This window comes from Oncorhynchus nerka, linkage group LG8 (assembly GCF_034236695.1).
Source record: "Oncorhynchus nerka isolate Pitt River linkage group LG8, Oner_Uvic_2.0, whole genome shotgun sequence".
NCBI classification, from domain to species: domain Eukaryota; kingdom Metazoa; phylum Chordata; class Actinopteri; order Salmoniformes; family Salmonidae; genus Oncorhynchus; species Oncorhynchus nerka.
Window position 1 is genome coordinate 49178411 of NC_088403.1, and position 24483 is coordinate 49202893.

Consider the following 24483-nt stretch of genomic DNA (forward strand, 5'->3'; position numbering starts at 1 on the left):
TCACATTAAAAAGGGTTGTAATTGAACGATTGAAGGAAAATAAACAGCTGCCAGACATATTGCTGAGAGCACAGAGCAGACAGCAGAGGCTATCACTGAATCACTCCAGGGCTGCGGCTACAATGGAACCCTATTCCCTATATAGTGCACTACCTTTGACCAGAGCCCTATGGGTCCTGGGCCCAAATGTAGTGCACTATACAGGGAAATAGGCTGCCATTTTAAATACACCAAAGTACTAAAGCGAGAGGGAGAAAGAGAGCAGAGCAGAGGCTATCTATCAATCCAGGCAGCACAAAAAGAGGCTTGCTAATGTTACATGACTTACAATGTCCTTTATTGCTACACCCCAGACATCTTGTCTCCGAGGGAGAGAGCAGTAATTAATAGTGTATCAAATCAAATAGTTTTGGCACATGCGCCGAATACAACAGGTGTAGTAGACCTTACAGTGAAAGCCCTTAACCAACAATGCAGTTTTAAGAAAAATAAGTGTTAAGAAAGTACTCAAATAAACTGAAGTAAAAACATAATAATAATTAAAATAAAGAAGAAAAATAACAAATAATTACGGAGCAGCTATATACAGGGGGCACCGGTACAGAGCCAATATGTGGGGGCATAGGTGAGTTGAGGTAATTGAGGTAATACATGTAGGTAGAGGTAAACTGACTATGCATGGATAATAAACAGAGAGTAGCAGCAGCATACAAATGTGTGTGTGTGTGGGGGGGGGGGGGGGACACACACAATATGTAGTCTATATGTGACATTTAGGTTTCTCACATGGGTGGCACAAATTGGGATATGGGGGAGGATATATGGGTATATGCAAATTAAAACTGTAGTATAATATACTATTGTAATTACTGTAATGTTTTGTGGACTATGGTGTTTTTGGAGACATTATTGTAGTAATTACTGTAGTGTTTTTGCAGTCTGTAGCATACTGCAGTATTTACTATAGTATTCTACTGTATACTACAACATGATATAGTAAGAATTACACATGGCAGAGGGATACTACAGTGTGTAGTATAGTATACTACAGATTACCACATAATTATATAGTAAGTACAGGAGTATTCTATAGTCAACTGGAGTATTTTTTCATGTGGGATTGATAGAGGATTGATAGAGTAGAGGGGTGGATAGTGGAATGAAGGGGGTTCTCAGAACGCCACTCAGAGCAAGGGAAGGGTGGGTGTGTTGAGGGAGGACAGAGGAGAGAGCTCAGCCAATTGGATTACAGGACAGAGCTAGAGAGAGGCGTACTTACGATCGGACGAGCGCAAAGGATAGTGCCACTTCTCAATTTGTTAACTGAGCTGTGTGTGTGTGCGTGTGCGTGTGTGTGTGTGTGTGATAGCTACAGTATGGCATTTCTCTGTATATCCCAACAACAGTAAAAGGATTAGGTATTCGATTGGGAGACATATTTACTGTGTGTGTGTGTAAGTGTCTGTCCTTTGATTGGCAATGTCCTTGTTATGGATATTAGTGTTGGGATAAATGGTCTCATGGAGATTTTCACTGCAAATTAGTTGAGTTGGTGAAGTGATGATTGTGGTTAAATGGGTTAAATGACTATTCATGGGAAGCAGAGAAATTCTCTCCATCTCTTTCTGTATGAATTATGTATGTCTCTGCACATTGTGTGTGTGTGTGTTAGACTCAGTGACAAAAGTTATTTTGTTTGTGAATGTGTGGTTATTATTTCTGTTTGTGTGATTGCATGGGTGTTTGTTTGTCTGTGTATCTGTGCAAACATGTATCTGTGTGTGTGTCTGTGGGTGTGTGTTTGTCTGTGGGTGTGTGTGTCTGTGGGTGTGTGTGATGTGCATTGATTAGCCTATTGATTGTATATCCATACCCATTATCAATACTAACTCTCCTTCCTTCGTGTGTGTGTGTATGTGTGTGTGTGTGTGTGTGTGTGTGTCACCAGGACTCGTCCTCTCTGTGCTCTCAGAGAGGGGGTATCATGAAGCAGGGCTGGCTGCAGAAAGCCAACATCAACAGCAGCCTGTCTGTCTCCATGAGGGTGAGTCAGAACAGCTCACCCACCATCCTTGTCTACTGACTATAGAGTGCATTCAGAAAGTACTCAGACCCCTTGACTTTTCCCCCGAAAATGTACGTTACAGTCTTATTCTTAAATTGATGATTTAAAAAAAATGTTTATTCCGACCCTTTGTTATGAGACTTGAAATTGAGCTCAGGTGCATCCTGTTTCCATTGATCATCCTTGAGATGTTTCTACAACTTGATTGGAATCCACCTATGGTGAATTCAATTGATTGGATATTTTTATGATTTTTTAAAAATGTAACCTTATTTAACCTATACAGGTGTTTGTCATTGAGATATAATCTCTTTTTCAAGAGAGATCTGGTGCAACAGCAGCAGGCAGCAGGGGGAACAAAGTTTCAGACAAAACAACTTATATACACTAACACAATATTGAACAGTACTATAGACACACATACAGTACAACAATTACATATTACGTAAAGAAACACAAATGTCATAACTAAATTATTTGGAAAGGCACACACCTGTCTGTATAGTGCCCCACAGTTGACAGTGCATGTCAGAGCCAAGCCATGAGGTCGAAGGAATTGTCCTTAGAGCTCAAATACAGGATTGTGTCGAGGCACAGATCTGGGGAAGGGTACCAAAACATTCCTGCAGCATTGAAGGTCCCCAAGAACAAAGTGGTCTCCATCATTCTTAAATGGAAGAAGTTTGGAACCACCCAGACTTCCTAGAGCTGGCCGCCCGGCCAAACTGAGCAATCGGGGGAGAGGGGCCTTGGTCAGGGAGGTGACCAAGAACCTGATGGTCACTCTGACAGTGTTCCTCAGTGGAGATGGGAGAACCTTCCAGAAGGACAATCATCTCTGCAGCACTCCACCAATCAGTCCTTTATGGTAGAATGGCCGGAAGAAGGAAGCCACTCCTCAGTAAAAGGCACATGACAGCCCGCTTGGAGTTTGCCAAAAGGCACCTAAAGGACTCTCAGACCATGAGAAACAAGATTCTCTGGTCTGATGAAACCAAGACGGAACTCTTTGGCACCATCCCTACGGTGAAGCATGGTGATGGTAGCATCATGCTCTGGGGATGTTTTTCAGCGGCAGGGACTGGGAGACTAGTCAGGATCTAGAGAAAGATGAACAGAGCAAAGATCAGAGAGATCCTTGATGAAAGTCTTCTCCAGAGTGACCTCAGACTGGGGCGAAGGTTCACCTTCCAACAGGACAACGACCCTAAGCACACAGCCAAGACAATGCAGGAGTGGCTTCGGGACAAATCTCTGAATCTCCTTGAGTGGCCCAGCCAGAGCCCGGACTTGAACCTGATTGAACATCTCTGGAGAGACCTGAAAATTGCTGTGCAGCGTTCCTCCCCATCCAACCTGACAAAGCTTGAGAGGATTTGCAGAGAGGGATGGGAGAAACACCCCTAATACAGGTGTGCCAAGTTTGTAGCGTCATACCCAGGAAGACTCAAGGCTGTAATGGCTGCCAAAAATGCTGCAAAGGGTCTGAATACTTATGTAAATGTGCTATTTTTTATTTTAAAAAATGTCTAAACACCTGTCTTGCTTTGTCATTATGGAGTATGGGGAAAACATTTTTAAATCCATTTTAGAATAAGGCTGTAACGAAATAAAATGTGGGAAAAGTCAAGGGGTCTGAATTCTTCCCGAATGCATTGTAGATGTACAATAAATGACGTAGATCATGTACCACAAAAACACTGTGCAGGCGTTTGTTCAGCACTAACATACCTGATTAGGGCCCTATAAAATCAGTTATATATAAATATTCCGGTTTTTCCATTTTGTTTTCCCAGGTTTCAGTTTTTTCCCATTTCTTTCAGGTTTTCGCTCTCAAAATAATTTTGTAAAATATAAAAACAACACAATTGGATGTTCTAAGTCCATAACAATTCTTAAATCACATCAGGAGACCACTTGAGGGCTTGGAAATATCAAGTACATTTTTATTTTGGTGTGTACATAACCTTTAATTCAGGTGTGCACCAGCAAAGAGACGTGTTTGCTTAGCTCTGTTTCTGATTGTAGAGTTTGCTAATCACAAATCACCAAATAATCATAATATTATTATACAGGTAGGCATAGGCAAATTTGTCGATAACATTTTCATTTCAAATTTTTTTGGGGAAAGCCTTTCCATCTTCCATAAAACGGTTATCATTAGCATCATCGCTAACGGCTACACAAAGTGGTAGACAAACAAACACGCACACACGGACAGGGCCATTCCCGCGTTGCCTCTTCAGAAATAAAGAAAGACAGCAAATAAGAATCAGTGATGCATTTTGTTCATGCCTTATGATAACCCAGGAGCTGTTTTATAATAATCCTGAGCTAATTAATTTTCAAATAAATTAAATGCATTTTTGAATATGGTTCAATTCCGTTTTAATGTCTGGATTCCGTGATTCCTTCCGCGTTCTCCGCATCGCGGATTTGATAGGGCCTTACCTGACTCAGCTAATCAAAAAAAGTGTCTACAACTGTATTTGAATGCCACAACAATACATTGATCACCAGCCTTATCTACCTTTGTACCCACACATCCACTAGAGTGTACAGCAGATGGACACTTAGAAATAAAAGCGGCGTGGCTATTGGATGATTTTGAATTGAAACCCTTCTTCTGATTATCAGGTGTTTAAGAGGAGGTATTTCTACCTGTCCCAGCTGCCAGACGGCTCCTACATCCTCAACTCCTACAAGGATGAGAAGAACTGCAAGGACACCAAAGGATCCATCTACCTGGACTCCTGTATAGACGTCATTCAGGTGACCTGGGCCCTTATACACAAAGAGTCTCTGAGTAGGAGTGCTGATCTAGGATCAGTCTGGTCTTTTAGATTACAATTCCTTAGATTACATGGACGGGGGAACTGATCTTAGATCAGCTACTTTTGAGATGCTCATTGAATACGGTCCCTTATTTCACCTTGACTTGGAAATCATTGACGTCGTGTGGTTGTTGTGAATAATACAGTACGGTATATCTTTGTATATGGTTAATGTTTGTTCCTAATGTGTCCCGGGAATAGATTGACCATTTGCTTACAGAGGCACACCATCCGCTCTGGGCTTTATGGAGACAGACAAATCTAAATATATTGTCTTGTCTGTCCTAGACGCTAGACTTTCCTCCTGCCAGCCATGGAGGGAAGTCTGTGATAATCAAATAGATCATTCTATGTTAATACAATTAATAGGTAATCATTCTCTGGAGGCAGAAATGGCAGCAGGACACTCAGAATTAGGCTTTTAACACAACAGCCCACTGGGAAAAAACTGGTTGAATCATCGTTGTTTCCATGTCATTTCAACAAAGAATTCAATGTGATGACGTTGGATCGACTTGGAAAATGGATTGGATTTGCAAAAGTCATCAACGGAATTTAGTCTTTTTTTCACCCAACTTTGAACCTAAATCCAATATGGTGACATTTTTTGTTGATTTCACATTGAATTCACATTAGTTGACAACTTTCAATTGTAAACCAAAATACACGTTGAAATGACGTCTGTGCCCAGTGGGATTAGTTGCTAATAAAGATTTAGGCCTTAATCGGCACCTAGCAGCATTTTAACCAAAGGCTGTTATACTAGCTGTCCAGTCTGTTTTATAAATGTGCAATAATCATAAAACACAATATAGGGAATTGGCAACTCGTTCTCATTCTGAGAAATAAGGTATTGATTGAACAAAGTAGACAGGCTAGCATGCTGTTCAAACAGTTGGAGACAGACAGAAGGCTGTGTTCATAACAATTCGACTGTTCTGCCTCGTTATCTAGCTAGCAATTAGATCCAAGTTGGCTAAACTTGAAATGTAAATATTAGCTGTCTACTCACCAGCACGTTTGAGCATTGAGCCGAGTGTTATTAGGTTATATGCTGATCCAACCAGATGTGCTCTCTTTCTCTCCTCCCCAGCGCCCTATGATGCGCTTTAACAGCTTTGAGCTTTGAGCCACAATGACTAAATGACTCCAACCGAACGTCTATATTTTCACCCCAGGTGCCCTAAGATTGGTTGGAACTACTTTAAGATTATGTTACAAAATGACTCAAACCAACCCTCTGTTCCCTGTCCCCCCCTCCAGTGTCCTAAGATGCGCCGTAACGGCTTTGAGCTGAAGATGCAGGAGCGCTACAGCCACCTCCTTTCTGCGGACAGCGAGGCGGAGATGGAGGAGTGGGTGGTCACCCTGAAACAGGCCCTGCAGAGCAGCACTGAGGGAGGAGATAGGAGGAACGGAGGAGACGGCTTAGACTGTGCCCTGGGTGAGGATGGACTGGACACACAAACACACACACACACACATTGTATATACTCTCCTAGACCTGCAGTTCAACATCTTACAGTTTTTTACAACCACTTTGGCACTAATTTCAGAACCTTGTGGTCATTTTTCTAAACTCTAGACGCACAACTCAAAACGGTCATCACTGGTAACACAGGCTGTCCAATGTTCAAAACATTGCGTTGTGCATTCATATCTTTAAAGGAACCTTGCACTTTCAGAATCATTGGTTCAAATAACTAGTTTATCATGAAATACCATAGGAACATTCATTTAGATCACCCACACACAAGATACTGTGTAGTTGTTCGCACAATCATTAAATATTGTAGTACAAAATTGTTTCATGATGATGCTACACATAAATACATCACTGTAAAAAGGACCAGTAGAGAGAATACTACAGACACAGTGGAATCATTGAACAAAATCTGAAATGTATTGATGAAATACAATAAAATCACAACATAGGTTTCTTTGATTCAAAGCAAAAATAATCAGCTACAAAAAAGAAAAAAACTACAGTAAAACGTCAATTGCAGTATTCCTCACCTGGTTTACTGTAAAAAGCAAACCAAAGGATTGATTACTGTACTTCTATATTTCCCTCAACCCTGTCTTGTGGATTTGGCCACAGGTTCTCAGCCACATCACAATGGATGTTTTCATTAGCCAAACATCTTGGGAAGAATCTTCGGGCATGGCGAATCATTGCATGCGTCATCCATGGCCTGGAGAAGCGTGGCTTGTTCGAGAAGGCGCCTATCATATTCCTTCCACCTCCATGTGGAGAAAAAAATCCTCAATCGTGCTAAGGAAAGGAGAGTGGGGGTAAGTACAGGGTGGTAAATTGTGGATGGGCCTGAAACCATGCTTGCACCATTTGAGCATGGTGGAACCTGACATTATCCCACACAATGACATAGGTCACGCCATCAGCTCTACAGACCTGATTTAGCTCATCAAGGAAGGTTACAAGGAGAGCTGCATTATATGATCCAATACGAGGTCTGCGTACCACCACACTATCTTCCAATATAGCCGGACACATGGTGATGTGGTCCAGGTCCTTGGATGGTTGCCCGTTGGCCAATGAAATTCCGACCTCTCCTCCTTGTTTTGGCCAGGTTGAAGCCTGCCTCATCCAAAAAGAGGAATTTGTGATGGTTTTCGTCAGCATCCAGCTCCATCACCTTCTAAAAAGACGTCTTGGAAAGAGAATTACTGATTACAATGATGTAGAATGTTGGGGGGATTTTTCACAACAGCCATCTTGAAACTGAACATACCTGAACATACTCAGTCCTCAGTTGCTTCACTCTGTTTGCATTTCTTTCTAAAGTCACACGGTATAGCTGTTTTAGAGACACCTGGTGCCATTTCAGCATGCATGCAATAGCCTGCAAACTTATGGCTTCCACATTGTTCAACATGTCGTCATTGTCCAAGATGTGCTGCCGAATTTCTGTAAGGCGAATATAATTTCTGGCCCGAACCAAATTGAGCACACCCCGCTCTTGTTGGTCTGTCAGAATTTTGCCTCTGCCTCCCATATTTGACCTAGTCTCAATTCTGCAGGGAAAATGACACTAAGAACACATTTAGTCACATCACCAACACCGTGGTACACGTTGGCATGCAGTATACAGTGGTTGCCCCACTAAAAGTTTTGCGATAATGCTGCTGTAATTTAGTACGGTACCCTACATCACCACTTCATTGCTCCAGACCAGCGCAAGGGGGAGTTAGAGCACTGTTTATGCTTTTGGGTCCTACTGTGTCTCTAACTGACAATGAATGGGCGACATAAACCTAAATAGAAACTGATAATTGTGCACGACTTCAGTATTACTTACTAAAACTGTTGTTACACTAAGGTTTTTATTACTTATTTTATTAGGATTATTTTGTAATGTAGCCCACTCCCGACCGGTCCTGTTGTACAGCGCTTGTGTGGTGCAACAGTCGTAAGACACTGCATAGCAGTACAAGCTGTTTTGCTACAGATGCTGATTCTATACCTGTGTCGGCCTCGATTGGGAGACCCATGAGATGACTGTAGGTTTTTGGTTTCTCTCCCTCTAAAAACAGAAATAAATTATTCTAAATAACAAACTGGCTTTATTTACAAATTAGTAACAATGTCTCACCCCATGTTCAAGAATTGCCTTTTTCATGCTCATTTTACGTTATTTGAAAACAAAATTACCTCCAAAATATTGTTATTTTTTAAACAAAGCAATTATTCTCATTAATTTAGAATTATTATTATTAATTTAGATATTCTCACTGATATATTATTAACCCTGTTATTAGCAGGACAATATACTGTATATAGTTCTCCAGCTGTATCCACTGAAAGCGCGTGAGGTTCAAGGCACGAGGGCAGGGGGCACGGGACGGACCTAGCCCATGGGGAAGGGAGGAGGAGGAAGGGCACTGTGCTACCCCACTGGGTAGCACAGAGCAACACTTCCAGGGGCATTGCACTAATAATGGTGCTGACTAGGGAAACGTTCCTGCTGTTCTTAGTGCCAGTCTGCACGTTCAAACTAAAACAATGTAACTAATAATGGCATCTTTATGCTTTCGTCAATAAAATAATGATAAAAATGCTCTTTCAAAATGCCAATGTTTATTTAGTTATGGCTCCATAAGGAATTACTATGAGAATAAACATCACTGAATTACAGAAATATTGGAACAAAGTTGTCTAATGAAGGTAAACAATTAGTTGCTTACTGGAAAATACTTTTTCAAATACACACGGTCACGTTGTACAGCGCCATTATGGCTATTAGCAGGTAGCTGGACAATAGAAGAAGGGTAGGGGGAGAATTCTATCGTCAAATGTATTTCGAAGTTAGGTTGGCTGTATCACAACCAGCCGTGATTGGTTGCAATTTCAGTTTAATCGACCAGAAAAGACAACAAATAATACCACAAAAAGTATTATGTATCACATCCGGCCGGGGTTGGGAGTAGGGCGGCTCAATTGGCCCAGCATTTCTCTCCATCTTTAAACAGAAATAAATGTTATGGCCTTTACAAATATTGTTTTGACCTTTATTCAGATTACAATTGCTCACTTTCATTTATTTGGAAACAAAATATTTATATATTATCAAGTTGATGGCACAGTCATATAGCAGCACCTACAAAAAGCTGAGTGACTCACTCATTCATGGCTTTGGATCAAAATAAATAAGTACCAACATTCTTTCTGATAGTCTTTAATAAATAAATGTTTTGGTTTTCCTGACCTGGACACCATGTACAGTATTATAATAGGCCATTATGGGCTATTAGCAGGACAATATACAGTTGAAGTCGGAAGTTTACATACTCTCAGGTTGGAGTCATTAACACTCATTTTTTAACCACTCCACACATTTCTTGTTAACAAACTATAGTTTTGGCAAGTCGGTTAGGACATCTACTTTGTGCAGTCTTGTTCATCCTTGGGAGCAATTTCCAAACGCCTGAAAGTACCATGTTCATCTGTACAAACAATAGTACGCAAGTATAAACACCATGGGACCACGCAGCCATTATAACGCTCAGGAAGGAGACGCGTTCTGTCTCCTAGAGATAAACATACTTTGGTGCGAGAAGTGCAAATTAGTCCCAGAACAACAGCAAGGGACCTTGTGAAGATGCTGGAGGAAACAGCAGGAAACAAATTATGTGGATATATTGGAGCAACATCTCAAGACATCAGTCAGGAAGTTAAAGCTTAGTCGCAAATGGGTCTTCCAAATGGACAATGACCCCAAGCATACTTCAAAAGTTGTGGCAAAATGGCTTAAGGACAACAACGTCAAGGTATTGGAGTGGCCATCCCAAAGCCCTGACCTCAATCCTATAGAACATTTGTGGACAGAACTGAAAAGGCGTGTGTGAGCAAGGAGGCCTACAAACCTGACTCAGTTACACCAGCTCTGTCATTAGGAATAGGCCAAAATTCACCCAGCTTATTGTGGGAAGCTTGTGGAAGGCTACCCAAAACGGTTGACCCAAGTTAAACAATTTAAAGGCAATGCTACCAAATACTAATTGAGTGTATGTAAACTTCTGACCCACTGGGAATGTGATGAAAGAAATAAAAGCTGAAAGAAATAATTCTCTCTACTATTATTCAGACATTTCACAATCTTAAAATTGAAGTGGTGATCCTAACTGACCTAAGACAGGGAATTTTTACAAGGATTAAATGTCAGGAATTGTGAAATGCTGAGTTTAAATGTATTAGGCTAAGGTGTATGTAAACTTCCGACTTCAACTGTACTTTACCAACACCTCTCTGTATTTTGATACTTTGTGGATGGGGCATCCCCAGTGGAGCAGCTGTCTAAGTCACCGCATTGCAATGCAAAATGCGTTGTAACAGATACCCGTGCCGGCTTTTGGTTTTAATTTAGAATCCTCCAGTCCTCTATATGTAATTATTGGCGGCATGTCACGTCATGTATGTTTTTCGATATACTGTAGGCCTACCATAGGTGACATGAGTCTCACTAGTGTTGATTAATGTGCTGTTAAAAGTGGTGTAGGTCTTATTTATTTAAAGAACGATTTGAAGCAATAGCCTACAACTATTTTAGCTCAGTTTCACGCTGCTCTGAGACAAGCATGGGGACTGGTCTTGATAAATCTATGAGATTTTTTATTTTGGCTGAATATCTGTTTGGGTATTGGTTAGATTACAATTATGGTGTAGAAATGTTCTGCTCTTAGAGTAACCTTTATTTAACTAGTCAAGTCAGTTATGAACAAATTCTTATTTACAAGGATACTCCTTCCTCCCCATTGGGAAATTGAATTCCGGTCTCCCGCAAGCCCGCACGACACAGTGATTCTTCAGCGAAATAGTCCTGTACTGTAGCCTACTCCAGACCGTCACGTTTTACAGCGCCATATTTTCCGTTCCATCGTAATGGAAACCCAGAGTGTTTTTAGTTTTTCTTGGAATAGAAACACCATGATATTAAGCAAATTAATTAAGCAAAATGTCTTAAAATAAGTCCCATATACCCTGTTCTTCCAAAAAACGTTTTAAATTATCTAGTACAGCCACTTTTGAAAGTTATCAAATGCTTCCCAAAGATGCCCTCTGGTGGTCAAACTAGCACTAACTAGCATTAATGGTACCAGTGGTTGGCACTTAAATAATGTGCCATAGAATTCTGCGGCAACACGCAAGCTGTGCTGCAGTACGCTGCAACTTTTAAATAACAAACCACTCTACAGTCATTTGACAATTGAGAGTAGCCTAATGTTTAGTGCATGCTGAAGACCGGTTCTCTTTGCGGAAAGTTCTGATGATTGAGGCCACGGATGATTTTCTGAGGTTTGATTGAATCATTGTAGCTGCCTCAGTCATTGTCATGCCATGATTTACGACATGGTCTACAACGATTGCTCGGATTTCATTGGACACTCTTTGCAGTTGCTGCCGCTGTCTTGGTCTGTGGCCTTGTTCTCTAGCACGTTCCCCCACATCTCTCAAACGAGGCCCACGACCATCTCTCAGAAGGGGTGCTTGTCCCCTGCCATTCCTTTGACCACCACGTGTTCCTCGTCTTCCTCCCACTGCTTGACCTCTACTGTGACCTGGATCACCTGCCAGCTCCAATGTTATCACTATGTTGTTGTAGGTGGATACCACTCATTTCACTATATACTCGTACCACAATGTGAAATCAATCATCAGTAATGAGTTGGCAGTATTGGAAAATAAATTACAAGGGCCTGCATACATACACTCACCGACCACTTTATTAGGTACACCTGCATGTTAACGCAAATAGCCTGCTCCTTCGAACAGCGAATCATGTGGATGTCTGCAACTCAATATATAGAGTATATAGAGAAGAGAGCTTTAGTTGTTGTTCGACCAAACATTAGAACGGGTAAGATGCGTAATCTAAGCAATTTTGACCGTGGTATGATTGTTGGTGCCACACATGGTGGTTCCAGTATCTCAGAAACAGCTGCCCTGACTACAGTCTCTACAGTTTACAGAGAATGGTCCGATAAAAAAAACACATTCAGTGAGTGGCAGTTCTGTGGGCAAAAACACCTTTTTAATGAGAGGTCAGAGGAGAATGTCCAGACTTATTCAAGCTAACAGAAAGGCCACAAATGCTCAAATAACAGCCGTTTAAAACAGTTGTGTGCAGAAGGGCATCTCTTAACGTACAACACCGTGAATAATTCAGGCTGTTGTGTAGGCAAATGGGAGTCCTACCCAGTACTAGATAGGTGTACCTAATAAAGTGGCCGGTGAGTGTACAGTAATGTCAAACCTGAAAACATGGTCTGGAAAAGTGGTACATGGGACCATAGAAACGGTGTCTGATAAAGAATGAGGATGAAATATTACATCCATAGATAATGTAGTCCAATTGGTTCATGTTCCATGGTAATTGGTGTGAATGGATCTCGTTATCCTGAAACTTTCATGATCTAAACATGGAATATTGTTCATCAGTTGCCATAAAGTGAAAACAGTTACTTATCATTTTGAGCAGTTGTATCAATTGATAGTTAGATCATTGTAATGAAATTAATAGACAGTCATCTCAGATGTAATGTGTGAATTGAATTTTGAAATGGTAGTACTTTGAGGTTAAGTTGTGTCATTTTGAACAGGTGTGTATTGTATCCAAGCAATTGGAAGAAGTGTTTTGCATTTTGATCATCGTTTGTGCGTATTGTGTCTATAGAGTTTTGAAAAGTGACATGAAGGTTCTGAAATTAGTGCCAAAGTGATTGTAAAAAACTGTATTTAGCTAATCCACTCCTACCATTTTTTCCAAAGAAAAGTTGCACCTGTCTTTCAACACAGTCTTCTCCTCTAGGGGGTTCAATTACCTTCCCGTAACCTGTAAACGCACACTGAAAAGCCTAAATGATAAATTACAGGATGATACACAACAGTTGGTCAGCAAGGCAGCATTGTATTGCTAGTTTTCACCGGTCATTTTATCTGCCTCTAGAATTTAGTTCCCATTTCAAACTTCACTGGAATCGGTCACGAGTGTCTTTGCATGCATACGTGTCTGTCTATGCGTTTTTGCGCGCATGCGTGTGTGTGTCTGCATGTTTGCCTGTGTGTACAGCCTCCGAGCAATTGACAGTTGGGGACATTCATTTTCTCATAAGGGCAGACCCTCTCTACTCAAATGTCCCTCTAAAAACAAGTACAGTAAGTTCTCATATGCCTCTGAGATTCTGAGAGATTTGGCTAATCCAGCAGAAAGCTGTGGGAGTCAGTTAGCCTGGCTGGTCGCCAGTTCCCCCCTGCAGCACACTGAATGGAGTCAGACACGCAGCAGAGTTCGTAGGAAAAGCTCATTGGGACACCACTCAACATGAAAGGTGAAGAGTGTAAAAATGAAGTAGAATCAGTGGTGTAAAGTACTTAAGTAAAAATACTTTTAAGTACTACTTAAGTAGTTTTTGGGGTGTATCTGTCCTTTACTATTTATATTTTTTGACCACTTTTACTTTTACTCCACTACATCCCTAAAGAAAATCATGTACATTTTACTCCTTACATTTTCCCTGACACCCAAATGTACTCCTAACATTTTGAATGCTTAGCAGGACAGGAGAATTGTCTAATTCAAGCACTCAAAATAACATCCCTGGTCATCCTTACTGCCTCTGATCTGGCAGACTCACCAAACACAAATGCTTTGTTTGTAAATTATGTCTGAGTGTTGAACTGTGACCCTGGCTATCCCTAAATTAAAATAACAAATGATTTATACTTTTACTTTTGATACTTAAGTACATTTAAAACCAAATACTTTTGGACTTTTACTCAAGTAGTATTTTACTGGGTGACTTTTACTTTTACTTGAGTCGTTTTCTTTCAATGTATCTTTACTTTTACTCAAGTATGAAAATTGGGGTACTTTTTTCCAGGGCTGAGTAGAATCATCCAGTAGCTTTGTGCAGGTCAACATCAAGTACACATGTCTAGGAGGATCAGATATCAAGGAAAAGGTGCTCTAATATCAGATGTCGTTATACTCATCCCAATCATACATGAGGCTCTATGGTCAGTACTCTTTTTGACTGACTCCTCTCTCGTCCAATCAGATGAGGACAGCAGCAGCCAGGGGAAAGGAGAGAGCCTATTGGAGAGTCTGGGGAGGAGCCTTCACCCTGAACTCAACAAGGTAATGCTGTCACATGCTGACCACACCACATGCAGAATGCACTGCAAGTCCTTCCTCTCCCATCTCCTCATTGGTTTTTAGAAGCATATACCCACGTGCTATCTTCTCATTGGTTTTTAGGAACATGTGCCCACGTGGGTGATTGAAAAATTAACTGAGGTCAGTTGTGGTAATGCACCTTATTATGAAAGTTAGTTGCCAATCGCCATATAAATTTCAAAGAAGAAAAAGAAGCATGGAAGCAGGAGAGATGACTAGAAACGATTCGGTTGACTGTTTTATGTGTGGATTAATTGTCGAAGTAGAGGACCTTGTGCATTTCAGGTAAAATAACAACTCAATATTTATATCCCAGTACAAATTAGCTAGCAACAGCAAGCTAGCTAGCTAAATAGGACAAATTAGCTAGCAACAGCAAGCTAGCTAGCTAAATAGGAGAATTAGCTAGCAACTGCAAGCTAGCTAGCTAAATTGCCATAAATGTTTAATGCTTTTCGACCTGTCCCCAAATTAATAGAATTGGTTCAGAGTTTGTTTTGATATTTCAACCTGCGTGTCGTGATCATGTTTGGTGTGGGGGGACAAAATCAATCTGTCCACAATTTGTCACTCAACTCCAGCCACTTTAATAATGGGAATTGATGTAAAATATATCACTAGCCACTTTAAACAATGCTACTTAATATAATGTTTACATACCCTACATTATTAATCTCATATGTATACGTATATACTGTACTCTATATCATCTACTGCATCTTTATGTAATACATGTATCACTAGCCACTTTAAACTATGCCACTTTGTTTACATACTCATCTCATATGTATATACTGTACTCAATACCATCTACTGCATCTTGCCTATGCCGCTCTGTACCATCACCCATTCATATATCTTTATGTACATATTCTTTATCCCTTTACACTTGTGTGTATAAGGTAGTAGTTTTGGAATTGTTAGTTAGATTACTCGTTGGTTATTACTGCATTGTCGGAACTAGAAGCACAAGCATTTCGCTACACTCACATTAACATCTGCTAACCATGTGTATGTGACAAATACATTTGATTTGATTTTGATTTGATTATCAACATCAATCACACACTGCAGAGGAACCCATAAAATAGGCCTACTGTTCATTTTAAAAATGTTTTACTAAGCATCTGATTCATAATGTAGCCGTCTGTGTGGTCCACTCTTAGGCGTAGTGTGTATACCCCGTTGCTGATTGATTCAGCCTGGTGGATGTTGGCAGTATGTTTTAGTCTGACTTGCTCTCTTCACCTCTGGCCTCATTAGCAGCCGTGCTTTATTCTAGCACTGTGGATATTCCTCACACACACATGGTAGTGATCCTAGCCACATGGTGGAGAGGTTTTAATAGGGTCATTCAGACAGAGCGTATCCTGTTTCGATCGGAGAGAAAGGAAAGTTTTATTCAAAAAAGGGTTCTTCGGGTGTCGCCATAAGAGAACCCTTTTGGGTTCCAAGTAGAACCCTTTTTGGTTCCAGGTATAACCATGTTGGGTTCCATGTAGGAGGGTTCTCCTATGGACGACAGCTGAATAACTCTTTTTAGGTTCTAGCAGATAGATTATTGATAAGCAATGTGTTTTCTAGTCAGTTAGAGAAACAAAATGGCTGCGGCCCTAATGGCACCCTATTCCCTATATTGTGCAATACTTTTGCCCAGAGCCCTATGGGCCCATGGCAAAAGTAGTGCACGTTAGAGGGAACAGGATGCCATTTGGGATGAAGATGATGCTTATCCCATAGAGACCACCTCAACTGCTTGAATGTGCCTATAAACCCAGAACAGCACATGGAAAACAAAGAGAGCTGTCTGGTCTGAGATGTCCCAGCGCTCCTCTTCCTGGTTAACTCTTCTGTCTCTCTGGAGATGGATGGATGGATTGGATGGTGTGAGAGGAGAGAGGGAGGATGGAGATCTCACTGTGACCTGAGGCTGTTCTTTGTCTGTTTTTCTCCTTTCTCTCTCTGCAGTATGCCAGGGAAACAGACCAGCTCAATAAAATGAACAGGAACGAGGGGAGACAAAAGCTTTTCTCTCTGGACCCTGAAACACAGGTTAGAACTGTCTGTGTTTTACTCTATTCATCCCCAATATGTTTGTTAATGTTGTTTAAGTCTATTAGATCAGGCTTGTAGTATGCAGTGTATAGGTGTATCGATGCATGATATACCCTGTCTGTCTGGGCAGTCCCAGGGCCTGCTGGCTCAACTGGCATCGAGTGAACCTCTCAGTTAGAGAATGTCTATGTTTGCATATTGTATGTTTCCATGGGGATGGATGCCAGAAGCTAACCACTGTTCCCTCCTCTCTCCTTCATCTTTCTTCCTGACCTCCCTCTCCCCCCTCCTTACTTCCTCCTCCTCCTTCCTCCCCTTCTTCCTCTCCCACCTCTCTCCTCCACTCTCCTTTTCCCCTCTCCCTCCTTCCCCTCTCTCCATCTTTTTCCCTCCCTCCTCTCCTCACCGATCCCTCCCACCTCCTCCTCTCCTCCCACCTCTTTCCCATCCTCCTCTCCTCCTCCCTCCCCCACGTCTCCTCTCACCCCTCCTCTCTCCAGAGGTTGGACTTCTCGGGTATAGAGCCTGATGTGAAGCCGTTTGAGGAGCGTTTTGGCCGGCGCATCGCCGTCAGCTGCCATGACCTCACCTTCAGTCTGCAGGGCTGTGCCAACGAGAGGGGGGACGGGGTCCTCACCAACGTAAGCTCACACACACCCTATCCTCCTGCTCCAACGTAGGTCCTATAGGAGTAGCGTACAACAGGGCACAACAGATCCAAAAACGACATCAGAATTCGTGTTGAAGTTGTATATTCAACTTATTTTCAGATCACTTTTTGGTCTTTTAAGTATAAAGAATTATGTTTAGAATGTCCAGGAGTTATGTTTTTTCCTAAAATATTGGACAATAGCAGCTTAACTTGTATTTCAACAACAACAACAAATTACAAAACCATTTATCCATTCTAGTTATCATTGGCTAAAGAAACAACGATTAGAACCATCTGAACAAATTGTTCAATAGAAATGGAAAAATTGGTCAAACATGAATAAAAATATCTTTCATTGTGTTTATATTGCACGTTTGAAATACCTCAAGATAGATGCCCAAATTGCTGTATAGAGACCTAAATCATTATCCACATTCAGATTCCTTGATGAAGGAAGTTAGCTTCCTGATTGGAGTGTGAGACGAATGCAGAGCCTCTTTGGCATGAGCCAGCAGTATAGAGCACACTACTGAGTCCTCCCTTTCTCCCTCCTTCAGAGTGGATTATAGTAGACATAAAACACTATGATAAATAACTACATTCCCACTAGAGCATTTATAGGGTCTGGGGAGGGGAATAAGGGAGGTTGGCCCGAGATTTATATGGAGGGACGTCGTTGCACTCAAACTCCCATAGGCGTTATGGTTCCTGGAAGGAGTGGGGTTGCCATCATTCAAGCTAATATGCTTATGTCTACAGTGGAAATACACTCGTATACACACACACACACTCGTATACACACACACACTCTCTTTTGTTCGTACCTCGTAAACACGCACATACGCACGCTCTCTCTTCTCTCTGTTATCCAGGTGGAGCCGTTCTTCATCAGCTTGGCCCTGTTTGACGCTCTCTCTTCTCTCTGTTATCCAGGTGGAGCCGTTCTTCATCAGCTTGGCCCTGTTTGACGCTCTCTCTTCTCTCTGTTATCCAGGTGGAGCCGTTCTTCATCAGCTTGGCCCTGTTTGACGCTCTCTCTTCTCTCTGTTATCCAGGTGGAGCCGTTCTTCATCAGCTTGGCCCTGTTTGACGCTCTCTCTTCTCTCTGTTATCCAGGTGGAGCCGTTCTTCATCAGCTTGGCCCTGTTTGACGCTCTCTCTTCTCTCTGTTATCCAGGTGGAGCCGTTCTTCATCAGCTTGGCCCTGTTTGACGCTCTCTGTTATCCAGGTGGAGCCGTTCTTCATTAGCTTGGCCCTGTTTGACGCTCTCTCTTCTCTCTGTTATCCAGGTGGAGCCGTTCTTCATCAGCTTGGCCCTGTTTGACGTGTCTAAGAGCTGTAAGATCTCTTCAGACTTCCACGTGGACCTCAACCCTCCCTGTGTACGAGAGATGCTGACTGACACCTCTCCACTCTCCCCTACATCAGAGGGAGGAGGAGGAGGAGGAGGAGGAGGGGTGAATGGAGGAGTCAACGGGGATGCAGGGAAAGGGAATGGTCTCCCCGTTCTACAAAGGGTGTCTGAGTCTCTGCTGCAATACCCCACTCAGGTTGGACCATAGTGACCTTAACTGACCTATATAATATATTCTGTGTGTTGTGTTTGTTTACACAGACGCAGACTAAATCGTGCTTGTGTATCTGTAGAAATGATGGCATCACAGAATCTTAGGATTACAAACTAAGTCTCTCCCTGATTTGACATGATTACTTAAGATGCTCAGTTGGTTAGGACAGGGATGTGAAGATGGCTCGAGTTTTGTTTGTAAATGCGTTGGTGTTTGTTTCTGATGACCCCACGACCCGGTCAGCAGGCATTAGACACCCAGAGATGAGCCACTCCCGTCGGGGATCGCAAGGCGTTGCCGTCAGCGGTGCTGTGCAGCCGTGGCTGTCCTCTCGTCTTACACCCTAGTCAATGCGGTGTCACAATACTGCACATCCATGCATTTACCCACAATGCAGCGTGTGTGTGTGTGTGAGAGAGCACTTGACTGATACTCCTGATTTCACTGGACTACCTCTGGTGTCTGGGGGACTCTGCTGGCGCTACTATGGACCAGGGCATAGTCCGAATGATACAGTTGATTTTCCCTCTTTATTCAAAGCTGGTTGAGATTCAGGCTGATGCTACACTGTTTACTGTGCCTGTTGTCCGCGTGGTCGTAAAACACACGACATAACTCCACCATCCAGTGCTACAGCTAGTACTGCCATGCAACGCGGTACGATTTTGACCAGAGGATTTTCGTGTCAATAATCTGTTGAATATCTCCTTAAGCTTAACTCCTCATTATACGGTAATTGGGTAAACGAGAACAGCAGCTATGAGATATGTTCGCTTTAATCTATATGTATTGTACACGTGTATATAGCTAGTATTGCTATTTCAAAGGCTAACTGCAATATCAAAGTTGCCCGACTCTCGCTGTTTTGCTAAAGTTTGAAGCCAGTCGACTTGAAAAGAACATTCCAGGTTCAGCATGATGGTGAGTGTTTCTCTTGGGTAATAGCTGTAGCGTGCAGTGTTAACTCCTGCAGCCGGTGTGATGCCCCAACACACCCGCGCACGCACACACAAACTGCTGCTGGTCCCATTTACAGTTACAGGATGACCCAGCCTCAGTAGCGGTGGTACCCAGCAGTAAATGACAGTACTTGTGTTTCCCCTATATTTATTTAGCAGTGGTGCACCGTGACGCACTTTTAAGATCAAAGTGAGGCGATACAACATCAGATCGTCCCGGAGAAACCTCTAAGGTCGTTAGCCAGCTAGCTTGTAATCCTGGAAGTGTAGCCAACTTCATTAGACGTATGGCCCGGTCAGTGTGAACTTAAACGACTAAAACCCGACATGAAGTATGTAGAAAACGAGAATGGAGAAATATATTTTTTGAACAAGATCATCTTTGAGAACTAACAATCCCTCTAAAATAAAAGACGGTCAGGGAGAATCTAAAATTTAAAAAATGTCATGACATGAGGCCCGCGTTGATGTTGTTATAACGCTTGAGTCACTCAGATACCATAAGAACACGGCAAACGCCATGGAGAGATGTGTATGATTAGCGTTAAAACTGCACATTTTCTCTCGGCCCCGTTGCAAAATGTGTAGAATTGCAGGAAACTAGCTTTAAAACTGTTAAAATTTTCTCGCCGCCGAACGGCAAAACTTTAAAACAGGGAAATGTTTTCTCTGTGGACAAGAGAAAGGTTTTTAAAATGTTCAGCTGTCGACAACGCCATTCCCCACTTCCTACCGTGCTGCGCCTCCCATCCCCAGACAACATGGAAACATGACGGAGCTCTCCCTCTCTCTGGAAGCAGAAAGTCCTGTGAGGTGGAATGGAAATGTCTGTGTAATAAAATATCTGGACCCAGAAACAGAATGAAGAACAGAGTGGAAACGGAGAGTATCAAACAGAATAGAATCAATCAAGACATTGGTCATTCTCACTCTCGTTGACACAAAAAAACAGAACTTGATTTGGGGTGGCAGGTAGCCGAGTTAGAGCGTAGGTCCAGTAACCGAAAGGTTGCTGGATCGAATCCCTGAGCTGACAAGGTAAAAATCTGACGTTCTGCCCCTGCACCAAGCAGTTAACCCACTGTTCCCTGGTAGACCGTCATTGTAAATAAGAATTTGTTCTTAACTGACTTGCCTAGTTAAATAAAGTTTTTTTTTTTTTTTAAGTAGGCTCTTGCCGTGTGTGAACCTAGCAGTGTCCACCAGGGCACAGAGAAATAGATAATGGCCTTCCTCTATGATTACTGTCTGATTATAGACTTGGACACCAGCGGATCAGTGTAATTGAGGTGCTGTTTGGGTGTAGTCCAAGGACAGCCTGTCCTCATCTTTCTACTGCACAACGGAAGTCAGGGTGTGTCTCACCGGCGCTAGCAGGCTCCCCTCCATCTCACTCAGTGACAGCTTTATGTTGTGATTTACATGGGTATCTCCCATGTAAATCTGTTTCTGGTAGCAGAATCTTTAGCTAGACCCCTGCGAGAGCAACATAATGCGACTTGTCGTCCGGATTATGTCAAGCTGATGTGTTCCAAATGTCTACTAATGTGTCACGAACTCCACTCTTACTTTTCTGCCACTCCCAGGAAGAACATGTTTTTGCGTGTGTGTGTGTGCGTGCGTGCGTGCATGCACGTACATGTGTGTGACGCTCTGTATGAGAGCCACGGTTGGCTTCATCTCACTGACCCAAAAATAGTTCCAGCTCTGTTTGGGTTTCCTGTATAACTTCAGCCACTAACAGACAGCCAACCACTTCCCAGCTGCAGGCCCTGTCCAGGAGACAGTTGATAAACTCTCCTTCATACAATGACTAGGAGCTACTGTAGTTCTAATGGAAGTTTCAAACCGAAAAATCATATGAAATTTTAAGGAAAAAAAGTGTTAAGGAAAAAAATAGATACATAAAAAATAAAAGTAACAAATAATTGAAGAGCAGTAGTCGTTTGGCCTAGCAGTCTCAAATAGTCATTCATCAGTCTTCTCTACCTTTTTTCTTCATCCCTCCATTTTTCTTCGACTCCACCTTTCCTCTCTTCCTCATCTCTCCTCCAGGGTATCTTCTCGGTGACCAACCCCCATGCTGATATTTTCCTGGTGGCCAGAGTGGAGAAGGTCCTACAGAACGGCATTACACACTGTGCTGAGCCCTACATCAAGACTTCAGACATCAACAAGGTGTGTGTGCTTGTGCGCGCGCGGGTGTGTGTGTGTACCTTCAGACATCAACAAGGTCTTCTACCACCACTGTTCTCTCTCTCACCGTAGTTACTTCTATTGCTATTAATAGACCATATGTCAGACACAGGACATGCATAACCCCAAAACCACTGTTTAAAAGTTTTAGTAGATCGTCTCCCTGGGTTGTGTGTATTATGTCATGTTAAAGTGTCTTGTTTTAACTTATTTTAAACTGAATTTCCTCCCATGTGTTTGCTTATTTTGGTCTCGTTTCCATCATGATTGTTTGAGTAGCTGTGCCGCTGTTATAAATCACGTTATTACCTTTTCATTAACCTGTTACTGTCACATCGGACTCATTCTACATGTGTGTGTTCCCCTCCAGACAGCCCAGAAGGTGCTGAAGGCTGCCAAGCAGACGTGTCAGCGCCTGGGCCAGTACAGGATGCCCTTCGCCTGGGCTGCCAAGTAAGACACAGCTCTCATACACATCAGGTGGAAAACTGTGGAATAATTCACTGACGGAAATCATGTTTACTGGGCCTCCGGCAGTGCGGTGATGATTTATTTGCGACCTCAGGTGTCTTCATTTGAATATTCACCTGCGTTTTACTATGTACGTCCTCCTTACACGTGAACATGATCCTGTCTCTGTTGTCCCAGGCAAGTGTTTAAAGATGCCCAGGGCAGTCTGGACATGGACGGGAAGTTCTCTCCTCTCTATCGCCAGGACAGCAGCAAGATCTCCACCGATGACCTCATCAAGATGCTGGCTGATATCAGGAAGTGAGTCATCAGTAAGACGTGATGGTTGTGACTGTACACTCTTAGGGAAAAAAAGTGCTTTCTAGAACCTTAAAGGGTTATTCAGCTGTCCCCATATAGGAGAACCTTTTGAAAAACCTGTTTTGATTGCAGGTAGAACCCATTTGGGTTCCACATAGAATCTTTTCTTCAGAGGTTTCTACATGAAACCCAAAAGTGTGTGTGTGTGTGTGTCGACCTGTAGTCAAAAAGGGTTCTCCTATGGGGACAGCCGGAGAACCCCTTTGGAACCCATTTTTCTAAGAGTGTACAGTATAGGTGGTTTGGTGTGCTAGTTGTACTACGAACATGTTAGTCAGTATCCTAGTGTCTGTTGGAACTGCAGGTGTACATACTTATAGTGTTATGACTGTTTCATACACTTTCACCCCTACAGGCCAGAGAAGAGCAAGCTGCAGACTATCCCTGGACAACTGAATGTCACCATCGAGTGTGTGCCTCCGGACTTCTCAAGTGGGTAGTTTCCCCTATTTTCCCTAGACCGCTGTTTACATTTGACTGAATAATATTGAACGGTTGACTGACAATCGTGCCATATAACCCATTTCATTGGTTGACAGTGCCACTGACGTCCTCCACTGTTCTCCCTCAGACACGGTGACCTCGTCGTACATCCCAGTCAAGCCCTTTGAGGAGAAGTGTGAGAGGGTCTCAGTGGAGATGGAGGAGTTTCTCCCTGAGGAGGCCAAGTACAACTACCCCTTCACTGTCTACAAGAACCACCTGTATATCTATCCCCTGCAGCTGAAATACGACAACCAGAAGACCTTCGCAAAGGTGGGTGAAAGGTGGGAAGGAGATGTGTGTGTGCAAATAACAACAACAACGCAACATGTAAAGGGTTGGTCCCATGTTTCACGAGCTGATTTAAAGGCCCCAGAAATGTTCCGTACACAAAAAAAACCCAGAATATCTCTCAAACGTTGTGCGCAAATGTGTTTACGTCCCTGTTAGTGAGCATTTATCCTTTGCCAAGATAATCCATTCCACCTGACAGGTGTGGCATATCAAGAAGCCGATTAAACAGCATGATAATTACACAGGTGCACCTTGTGCTGGGGACAATCAAAGGCCACTCTAAAATGTGCAGTTTTGTCACACAAAACAATGCCACAGATGTCTCAAGTTTTGCGGGAGTGTGTAATTGGCATGCTGACCAGAGCTTTTGCCAGAGAATTTTATGTTAATTTCTCTACCATAAGCCGCCTCCAACGTCATTTTAAAGAATTTGGCAGTATGTCCAACCGGACTCACAACCACAGACCACGTGTAGCCACGCCATCCCAGAAACTCCACATCCAGCTTCTTCACCTGCGGGGTAGTCTGAGACCAGCCACCCGGACAGCTGATGAAACTGAGGAGTATTTCTGTCTGTAATAAAGCCCTTTTGTGTGGAAAAAAATCTTTCTGATTGACCTCCCAGGCCCACCCATGGCTGCACCCCTGCCCAGTCATGTGAAATCAGTAGATCAGGGCCTAATTTATTTATTTCAATTGACTGATTTCCTTATATGAACTGTAACTCAATAAAACTGTTGAAATTGTTGAATGTTGCGTTTATATTTCTGTTCAGTACACATTGAGTTCAGTGGGTCATTGAGTTTACAGCTCACATTGTCACTCACCGACTGTCGTCCTTCCTGGGTTG

At 42.5% G+C, this 24483-nt stretch overlaps 1 protein-coding gene across 8 annotated transcripts in view; it reads left to right on the top strand.

Moving 5' to 3' along the window:
• dock11 (dedicator of cytokinesis 11) overlaps positions 1–24483 on the top strand; it is a 106597-nt gene that overhangs the window by 13965 nt on the left and 68149 nt on the right. For 6 of the 8 annotated variants that reach the window (XM_065021874.1, XM_065021875.1, XM_065021876.1 and 3 more), the window contains exons 6-17: positions 1949–2044; positions 4703–4837; positions 6163–6343; positions 14476–14555; positions 16563–16646; positions 17150–17290; positions 18592–18852; positions 21885–22007; positions 22396–22478; positions 22674–22796; positions 23212–23288; positions 23428–23612. In XM_065021874.1, the coding sequence (XP_064877946.1) occupies positions 1949–2044; positions 4703–4837; positions 6163–6343; positions 14476–14555; positions 16563–16646; positions 17150–17290; positions 18592–18852; positions 21885–22007; positions 22396–22478; positions 22674–22796; positions 23212–23288; positions 23428–23612 (1569 nt within the window). Of the gene's footprint in view, positions 1–1948; positions 2045–4702; positions 4838–6162; positions 6344–7175; positions 7195–14333; positions 14380–14475; positions 14556–16562; positions 16647–17149; positions 17291–18591; positions 18853–21884; positions 22008–22395; positions 22479–22673; positions 22797–23211; positions 23289–23427; positions 23613–24483 lie in introns of those variants that run through there. The other 2 variants (XM_065021880.1, XM_065021879.1) reach the window with 2 other exon arrangements.